This window comes from Pseudomyrmex gracilis, unplaced genomic scaffold (assembly GCF_002006095.1).
Source record: "Pseudomyrmex gracilis isolate BER0280 unplaced genomic scaffold, ASM200609v1 scaffold_58, whole genome shotgun sequence".
Classification (NCBI taxonomy): domain Eukaryota; kingdom Metazoa; phylum Arthropoda; class Insecta; order Hymenoptera; family Formicidae; genus Pseudomyrmex; species Pseudomyrmex gracilis.
In genome coordinates, this window is record NW_018020642.1 from 261,776 (window position 1) to 271,582 (window position 9,807).

At 38.2% G+C, this 9,807-nt stretch overlaps 2 protein-coding genes across 5 annotated transcripts; both read right to left on the bottom strand.

The window, feature by feature from the left end:
• Positions 1-291: 291 nt before the first annotated feature.
• LOC109854041 (28S ribosomal protein S10, mitochondrial) lies at positions 292-1,742 on the bottom strand. 4 transcript variants are annotated; one of them, XM_020426734.1, is made up of 6 exons: positions 1,638-1,742; positions 1,372-1,554; positions 1,177-1,304; positions 874-1,075; positions 731-783; positions 292-379 (listed from the first exon to the last, which is right to left on the bottom strand). In XM_020426734.1, the coding sequence occupies exons 1-5, from the start codon at positions 1,650-1,652 to the stop codon at positions 733-735; spliced, it is 579 nt and encodes a 192-aa protein (XP_020282323.1). In that variant the 5' UTR covers positions 1,653-1,742; the 3' UTR covers positions 292-379; positions 731-732. The 4 variants fall into 4 exon arrangements, with proteins under 4 accessions (XP_020282323.1, XP_020282324.1, XP_020282322.1 ...); XM_020426735.1 differs by having other exon boundaries at positions 298-379; positions 726-783; XM_020426733.1 differs by lacking the exon at positions 292-379 and adding an exon at positions 543-632 and having other exon boundaries at positions 726-783.
• A 171-nt stretch (positions 1,743-1,913) lies between these two features.
• On the bottom strand, positions 1,914-9,644 carry LOC109854037. The gene is made up of 9 exons (XM_020426726.1): positions 9,441-9,644; positions 8,574-9,178; positions 8,297-8,486; positions 7,989-8,140; positions 6,544-6,824; positions 6,215-6,446; positions 5,813-6,017; positions 5,121-5,651; positions 1,914-5,010 (listed from the first exon to the last, which is right to left on the bottom strand). The coding sequence occupies exons 1-9, from the start codon at positions 9,580-9,582 to the stop codon at positions 2,999-3,001; spliced, it is 4,350 nt and encodes a 1,449-aa protein (XP_020282315.1). The 5' UTR covers positions 9,583-9,644; the 3' UTR covers positions 1,914-2,998.
• Between the last annotated feature and the right edge of the window lie 163 nt (positions 9,645-9,807).

Here is a 9,807-nt window from a genome sequence, read left to right on the forward strand (position 1 = left end):
CAGTTCGCGCAAAGCCGAGGAAGATTCGCCGCCGCAAACGCTCCGCCGAGATTTGGCGACCGACGTTTTTCAATCCGATGCTCCCAAAGATACACCGAGCAGCGTTTATCGGCGCACAACTCACATGAGAAGACGCGCTAACGGGCATTCGCGTCGAATCGCAGACAGACAAGCGACGGACACGCCTCTGAAAACGGTGAACATCAATGCGCCGAAGGACAGACCGTCCGCTTTCAGAAAGAAGAACCCGTTGCCGGAACTCGCGCACGACATATCCGGCAGAAAACTCGACTCGTCGCCGAACGTGATAATCATCAAGCCCGTTACTTAAGTTCCCAACAGCAACGCTCGCAACAGTGTCACTCCGCAAATTCCGATTCTAACGACACAAAATACTTTTGTAAATGCTCTTTAAAAAATAATAATAAAGTAAAGTAACAGCACAAGCTGCGAACATTGCTTTAAAACTCGGAGTATCTTTTCTGTAGCAACAACTTTGTCAACGTGTCCTTTCCCTAAATATTGTAAGTAATTTTTTACAGGATACGATAGTTATTACAATATAAATTTCGAAGATTTATGTATCGCAACATCGTGTCGTATAAATAAACAAATCTTCGAGTAGATGTTTTCTAAAATTTATGTGGAAAAATTGATCTACAATATCTTGTTATTGTACAACGATGGAACAATTGTTTACAAATATAAATACACATGATGCGTACGTTACCGTTATGCATTGCACTTTGCTGCCACGCTCTCAGGTAACTTTTGCAACTCAACCTGCAACAAAACAAATGTCCCGGATAAGCTAAATGTTAAATTTTAACTATGCACTTCGTTGTTTCTCTTGTAAAATTATGAAACTCCGACCTTGGTCACTTTCATTGCCACACCTTCCGGCAAGTTTCTCTGAAGATACTCCAGAAAGGTGTCCGCGGTTGATCCGGTTAATCTCAAAAAGTCGATGTATCGATAGTAAGTCCTCATTTCGTACTGAACTCTGTGCTTTTTGTGAACATGAGCGGACTTCAACACCGTCCATCGTTCGTGAATAGCTTTGTGCGGCGCTGTGCTGTGTAAAAAAGAAAATACAAATTACAAAACACATATATGTGTTAAAAAAAAACATTTTAATAATTGGTCTAACACTTAGATGAAACAAATTTCTCTTACTGTCTGCCCACAACGATTTCCAAATGATTTGCAGCCGTCACTGCAAATGTGCCGTAGCTCTTCAACACTGCTGGGTCGTTACCTCTGACCTCAACTTCAATTTTTTTATACAATTTGTCCGGTGTGCTCTAAAAAAATGAATTTTTATCTACTTTGTTTACTTTTAATAATAATAATTACTCAAAAAGCACATACCGTGTTTACTGCTTGTGAATGCGAGTCCTCCTTTGTCGAATCTTGTTGTTGTTCATTTTGTTGCTGCGCCGACGATGAAAAGTGAGATCTGTCGCACCCAGAGAACTTGTGCGTGAAAATACCAGCGTGTCCTGATTCACTTCGAACACTGATTTGAACAGCATTTCTAAGAAGAGACGGTATCTAACGAAACACGGTTACAGGTTTAACCTCAAATCGCAAATTTGCTCTGTAAACTTTGTGACGACAGGAAATCTTGAATTTACCTTTGACAGGAACATTTCTCGACGTTCTCGACGGCTCGTCCGCGAATCAAGTCAACAAATAACGACAATCCGACTTTCTGTTTATTGTTCTTGCATTTTATTTTTCCGCGTAAACACACACACATACACACAGCCGTCCGCTAGTGTGACACCGCGCAAACTAAAATTCGTTCACAGATAATTATGACGTCACTGTACAATACATGTATTGAGAATTGCGCGCGATTCAAGTTATAGAAAACGCACGAAAAAAATAGGTTTTCGCAACGCGAAGAATTAACCATTTTTGTAACGCAATTTATTTTCTAAATTTCATAATGAAAAAAATACAATTTATAATTGCACAGTTATACAAATACAAGTTTGGTGGTGTACAAAATTAGTGCATATATATATACTCATTATCTGTATGTATATAACTTGCTTTATTCTAAAATTAACATTATTTTTAAATTTCCAAGGAACAAATTCTCCGAATGCGTTCTAACAACGTCAAGAAATACAAATCCGCAGGTGTTTGCGTTCTCGCAAAACAAAAAAAAAAAAAAAGCAGAAGAGTCTTATTGAACGAAACTATGGATCATCATAAAACAATCTGTATCTCAGTGAGAGAAAGAGAAGATATAAACTGATACAAAAAAAAGAAAAAAAAGAAAAAAAAAAAAAATTTCTATCTCTTTCGCAGAATAAATTCGTTATCGGAAATATTTGAAACCGATTTTTACTTTCAATTCGCGTTGAATGTTTTTTTTGCCATTTTTGGAATAAAACGGATGTATTTTTCACATCTTATAATAGAGAATTCGAATTAAAACGCAAAGCATTACTAGGTCAATATTCTTTCCGAAGAATGAAGTGCGATTATTTGGCCACGAACAACGGACGCTTTCACAAGTCTCATCGGATTTTCTTGTGTGAAAAAAAAATTTGATAAAGCTATCAAAAAAAAAAAATAAAAAATAAAATTAACTAGGTTTGAGTGGACTACAATTTGACAAATAGAAATGTGAATGAACATTGTTTATCATGTAACATATATTTGATTCGTCACGTACGTACTAAGGCTGATGATCGGGTAATAAAGATGCCCGGGTATTCGATTTCCATCTCGCTTGTATACGAATAACATTCGAACCAGCGAAACTGAGCTCGAGTACTCCGGGTTATCCGGGAGGATCACCAGCTCCAAGATATATAATTCTTTTTTATTGCGATATTTATAAATCTAACATTTAATCTATTACGAAACTTGTTGCGTTAACTTATATTATAATTTATATCAATGCTTCGTAAATTGAAATGTTTTTTTTAAACAACGTAAAGTGTTGGTTTACTGGTTATCATTAAGGCGTGTGATATATTTAACGTCTATTTTTCATCATGTTCGACACAAACCGCTGAGCTTGGGACTGGTTGTAGTTTTGCTGGGATTGCCAATTGTTTGATCCAACGTTCAATTGCCAATTGTTCGACATCAATGATTTCTTATTCATGTCGTTAGACACGAGGGATTCGCGTTGGGACGTCCCCCAGCGCGAATCGTTCATCTTGTTTTGGCTTGGTATTTTAATCGGGAAAGCTTGCGATTTGTTCTGCCAATTGTCTTTTGATCTAGCCCACGGCTCCACTGTGTTAGTCTCCCTCCATACGGATTTCGACTCATTTGCCCATCTTTCTTTCAATCCGACATTATTATCTTCGTCACCCCAGGGATCTCGCGCGTCTTCTGGCAAATCGTTCCAATCTTCCGCGTCTTCCTGATTCCACTGGTCGTTCGGTACCGACTGTTCCCAAATCTGCGTCTCTTTATGGCCACCACCACGACTGTCCTTGTTTCGATTCCAGTTTTCGCCACTCATTTTCGAACCAGATGGTCCGCCAGACCATCTGTTTTCTGAGGATTGCCACGGTTCTTTCACACCAGGATTAGCAGACCATGAGTTTCCGTGAGATGACGAATCTCTGGTATCCCAAGGTCTGTCCTGATTAGACGGCTTACGGTATCTGTCGTCACCGGAAGTTTGCGGCCAATTTCCGCTCGTTGTCGGTTGTCTTTCGTTCACAGATCGTTGCCAAACGCCACCCTGTTCGAACGCACCTCTGCTAGGTATGTCCCAATCATCCGCGAATCTATTAGGCGGTGCGTTTTGATGTCTCGGTGGTGATTGTTGTCGTCTTGGGGGGGATAAGAGACGTGGTGGCATTTGATGTGGCGAAAATTGTCTCAGAGGTGACTGACGCCTCGACAGCATCATGTCTCTCTGTTTTGTCGGAGACATTTTGTTGACGGGCGTTACAGGCCTCCTTCTTTCCGGAGACAACTGACGTCTCACAGGCGATGATGACTGTCTTACGGGATACCACGTCGATGAGTCTTCGTATTTCATCTCCGGAGACGCTTGTCGTCTCGGCGGAGATATTGCCAGCCTTTGCGGTGACAATTGCCGCCGTGTCGGCGACATTATGCGACCGATATCCATCAACCGCCTTGGCGGTGACATTGTTCGATTAATAGGCGAGTAAGGACGCCTGGGTGCCGTCATTTGACGTCTGCCACCAGATGTGGATTGTCTCGGGGGCGATATTAATCGTTTCTGAGGATATTCCCGATACGAAGAAGACTCATGCGCTTGATACACCCTGTCCGGAGAGAGATGTCTCCTGGGTGGTGAGTCTTCCGGAGGTGCTAGATATTCACGTGTCGGGGATGACATTCGATTTCTATTTGGCACATCGTCATGCCTCCTTCCCGCATCGTTCCATCGGTTTCTATCGAAATTTTTATTCTTATTCCAATTATTTTGATTCTGTTGCCTGCCCTTGTTATTAAACGATCCCTTTTGAGAGGATTGTTTGTTCGGGGTATTTATCGGTATTATGTCAGGGTCTAGCGGCGGCAAGTTGTGATATTTCGTAAGTTTCGGCTTAGGATCGTCAGTTTCTAAATATTCTTTGTTCGGCATTGTGATAAGAATGTCCTGCGCACGAGTTTCGTGAATAAATCGATCTTTCAGAAGAGGATCGTTATCGATATCTTTTTTTCGCTGCATCTTGTACTCGTTCTCAGGTGGCGCGATGCGATCCCACACGGAGGAAGATGAACGCGGAGTTTGATCTAGGACCAAACTCAATACATTCTTCAATTCTTTAGCGGTCATCGCGTCAACCTTAGGCGACGGTCCGCTCAGCTGTTCTTTCGCCGCTTCGAGGATCTTACGACTCTCGTTTACCTTCTGTATCAAATCCATTTCGGTTCGGCTACTCGACAATTTTTCTCTCAAGTCCGTCTGGTCTTTATTTTCTCTTACTTTTTTCTCGAATAGTGGATTAATGCAAATTGACGAATTGTTCTGATTCCAATTCTTTTTCTTAGCTGCATCAAAACGGAGGATTTTATTAGATATGTATAATGTAACACACACACACACATACACATGTGTATATTTTAATACGTGTTCAATTAATTTTTTAAGCAAAACTTACCCTGTTTCCATGGCTTAGATCCAGGCTTCTCCGATTTCTTTGGCACTTTCTCAGATACTTCTATTATGTCCGGAGAGTGATCTCGCTTCAATTTCGCTTTGTTCCCCTTCATCGGGGAACCTCCGCCGGGTTTCGCGGGACTCTTGTTTTTCAATTGCTTTCCGACTTCGAATTTCGCTAAGGGATTTTTTCTCAATTGCAAATCGACATTGTCGTTTTTCTCGATTATTTTCTCTAACGTCCCACTGTTAGCCATTGATTTGCTTTCCTCCTCCAACATCTCGATAAACCACGGCTGCGTGAGTCTGTGCATGAGTCTACGTTCCATTAGAATAACCGACTCAAAGTAAGACCCGTTTGGCAATATGTCGACGGCGCACGCCCGTATCGGCATGAACGGATGGCCGAGTCCACCTTCTATGGGCCGCGCCAGTTCTAATATCGCCCGTACCGATTGTTTTGTCATCGTGGTGATCATTACGATACGTCGTAGAGAAGTCAGTTTTCTCAAGCAAGTCATTACTTCGATAGCTAAAAGATACATCACAATTTGAAAATGTCAGTTATTAAAAGAAAAGGACACGTTGTTGTGCCACGAGCGGAACACTGAAATTACTCAAGTGTTACCGATTACAAATTGCCAATTTACACCAGCAACATTAAGGAGTTACAAACGTTTATATTGTGCATACCTCTACCCATAATGGTGTTCGTGTTGATTATACAGAAAGTCGAACGATTTTTATTGTGCAAATCGCGCGCAGAGTTTAATTTAGCTACAACTTCCGCCGGAGTTCCCACTATGAAAGATACATTGAATATTTTGTTTAATTCAGCCGTCATTTCAGCTTCTTCTACCTCGGTGGGTGTATCGACTCCAATCAATTCTCGACATTGCTGTTACAATACAACGACATGTACGTGTGTATATAAATTAATTGTTCTATTAATTTGATTTAAGCGATAACACGCGTTCTCCGATTGCGTGTTATTTCGACAATGTAAGTCGATTACATATCACGTCAATCGGTGATTTCAACTTATTAATAATGCGTGTGTTTGCTTGCGCGTGTTAAATTACGCAATGTACTTACAGACGCCAACGAAAGCCCAATCACGCCAATCCCACAACCGATTTCGATTAATGTCGTTTTTGTCGTTGGATTAAGCATGTCCTTGACCGTTTTAACTAAATTCCACGCACCGGCAGCGCTAGACCAAAAGTTTGTCTTTGGCGCGAGCTGCAGTTTTAAATCACCCACGGCTTCTTCTAAAGCCTCTGCTCCAACTAAGAATGTCGTAACAACGTTGACTTTATCGTCACATCTGAAATAAACGCAGATATTGCAAATTTCTGCTGTTTTTTTTTTTTTTTTTAATTTTTTTTTAGAGCAGTCTCCGATTTCCCGTCGGATTTTCTTACTTGTTTATCGATTTGCAATAGAAAGACTTCACGTTGCAATTGTTTCCCGCACCGTACTCGTACGTCTGCTTCAAACGGTCCATTGTGCCCCGACTGATATTCTTTCCGGTTGCAAACAGCATAAGTTCATCTATGCTGTTGCAACGTATCAACAACCACAACCATTCTTGTTTCTCGTCCGACTCACCCGCCTCTTTTTTCACTTCAATAATAGATACTTCGTCTGAATTCTCTTGGAGCAACGGTTGTTTTATGGTCGTTTGAAGAAAATCTTCAAATATCTGCATTCAATATCGGTATTACGCAATTTTTCGTAACTCATATTTAAATTTCTATTTTTACATGCTATCACAATTACATATAGATCGTTTGGTATTTCTTCTATATGTAATAATAAATTTTACAATTATCGAAAATAGAAAAAAGTGCGATTTAAGTAACAATAATTGTTATTATATATTTGTAAGCCCGTTTTTTGTTACATAGCCATACATTACTATGGTACATAAATATTTTATTTGTTTATGTTGGTTTTTGTTATTGTGTTTTAAGTTTATCTTTTACAAATTGATAAACTTGTGTGTTTATCCATACATCTGCCATTTTGTGAGAGCAACACTGAAAATATTTCAGCTAATTTGTCTGCTCTCTTGTTTTCTCTTGCTCTCTCCCCCACTCAATGATTTAGCACAGAGATATATCACAGACAGATCTGATATGAACGCTAACGGTTCTCTTGTGTGTACTCATTGTATGTATTAAAATCACTAAAAAAGTATCTTGTTGATCATACTTCGGCAGAATAAAAGTATGACACTTTTCTAAATTTTTATCAAATATTTGTTATTGGTCCCTTGACGATAAATTTCTTTAATATACATTTTTGCACTTTAATAGCGCAGTCCATGTATTGCAATGTAAAAATTAATCTCCACGTACTGCAAGCACGTAGAGATTAATTTACATATGTATAATTTTGTTTATTCTGTTACTTTTTGCAATAGTAACGTTTCATGTGTGTAATTGTTTACTTGTATATATAACATTTCTCAAATCTTTCATTTTTTTACAACAAATATATAAATTATTTCTTTATATTGTTTATACTTTCTTTGAATTAGTTTTATTTACAGATACACATGTGTGTGTATGATAAATTTTTGAAAATGCATTTTAATATAATGCACGCGTGTCATTACACGTCCTTTCGTAAGAAACTGTATTTAATAGTTTTGTTTTTGTATATATTAAAAAAATATATACTTGTTGTTTAATATTTCATAGAAGTGTTTTTTGCATGTTTGCTGTCTGTCTTAAAAAATTTAAATATTTTGCACAAAATTTAATGTATTCAAAATGAGATTGAAAAAGTTTATTCGTTTTTGTCAAAATAAACGCTATAAAAGTAAAAAAAAGACGAATAAACCTTTTACAATGAGCTTTACCTTCACAGCTTGTAACACAAAAGCTGGTATGTCCGTTTTGTCACCAGTAACGCTTCCCGACACTAATTCAACGGACCATACTACTTTACCGTTTTTGTTGCTAGAACTTGGATTATCCGTGTTCTGGGGATCTTCCAAAACTTTTTCTTTGCCTAAACATATCCCGTATTACGTTATTTCACGCAGTGGAAGTTACATTACATTACGATTATACCGTGTATAAAATATCTTCTATGTATTAAAATTTGGATAAAATAAAAGTCTAGTGTCAAAGTTACTCCGAAACACAATTCTTGTCTTTTACTTACATGCGAACTTCCATCGATTACCGTGTAGTTTGTTCGTTGAACAAGAACGAGGTGGATCTATTCTACAAATAGGTGTACCTGCTATTTTCTCTATTCTTTCTAACCATTTTCCATAATGAGGATAAGACACTGTCAACACTCGGGCTAACTTTGACATTCTGTGCTTCAGAAGAGTATCTTTGTGTTGAAGCTGGAAAAGTTAAATTTCATATAATGCAATGCAATTTTTAGTTTTTAATTCACTAAAATAGAAGAATATGAGAATACGTAATACCACCTTCTTTTTATACCACTGTTCTTCTGTATTTTCATCATCAATTATTGTTATTTCTTCTCTTTCTTGTTTATTCTGTTCATCCTCGTCATTTTTAGAAGATTCAAATTGCATGGCTTGATCTATACTCTGATTTACACCAAAACTATTTGGATTCAAGTCAATCTTTTCTATAACATCCAGATGTTGCATCACTTCTTCATCCGTGATGTCTTTTTGCGGATTAAATTGATCCAAACTGATATCAGCAGTAAAGTCCATAAAATCATTATTGGTTGCTTCTTGAACACTGATATCAGCAGTGAAAATCATAGATTCATTATCGGCTATTTCTTGAGTAGTGTTGATATCAGCAGCAAAGTTCATAGATTCATTATCGGTTGTTTCTTGAATATTGGTGATATCAGCAGCGAAGTTCATAGAATCATTATTGGTTGTTTCTTGAACAATGCTTATATCATCAGTGAAGTTCATAGAATCGTCATTGGTTGTTTCTTGAACAATGCTGATATCATCAGTAAAGTTCACAGAATCATTATTGGTTGTTTCTTGAACATCTATCACCATGACTGGTTTGTCTGTATTGTTATTCTGCGACTGTACATTATCTATAAAAATATAAGTCTTAAATTGTAAATAAAGTTTTAAGGTTCTGATTTTGCTAGCTTAATCAGCTAATTAAGTATTAATCATGACTGATCAATTTCTGTTAAATAATTGGAGAGAGAGAGAGAGATAGAGAAACTAGGTCTTGTCAATGAATAATGTATCTACTATACAGAGAATTTTGTTTTTGTGAATATAACCTATCAGTATAAGCAACTACTTTGTAGAGAAAACAAAATAAATAATTGGATATACATATTGTACCAGAACTAGTCTCAGGACTCTGTGTAGAAGTCTGTTGTGTATTCTCTGGCTCCGAAGAAGTTATAACCTCTGCCTCCCCCTGAGTGTTCTCTTCCACCACTTGACGAGTTTCTGTTTCGATATTTTCTTTTGTGGCGTCCATATTTGTCTCGCCGCTTGTAATTCTCTCTCTTTCACAATCTTCTGTGCGGCACACAAACGTACGATCAAGAGGCACGGTCAGGGGGTTCAAACTCGCCTCTTGTGAGAAGGGGAACGCTGGTTTCAGCGCCGCCTAGACTACCTGCCCGGAAGTAGTGAACTAAAGAACGAGTGGAGGGAGACTGCCGCCATATTTAAACGCGCGTGTCACGTATAGGATATAGGT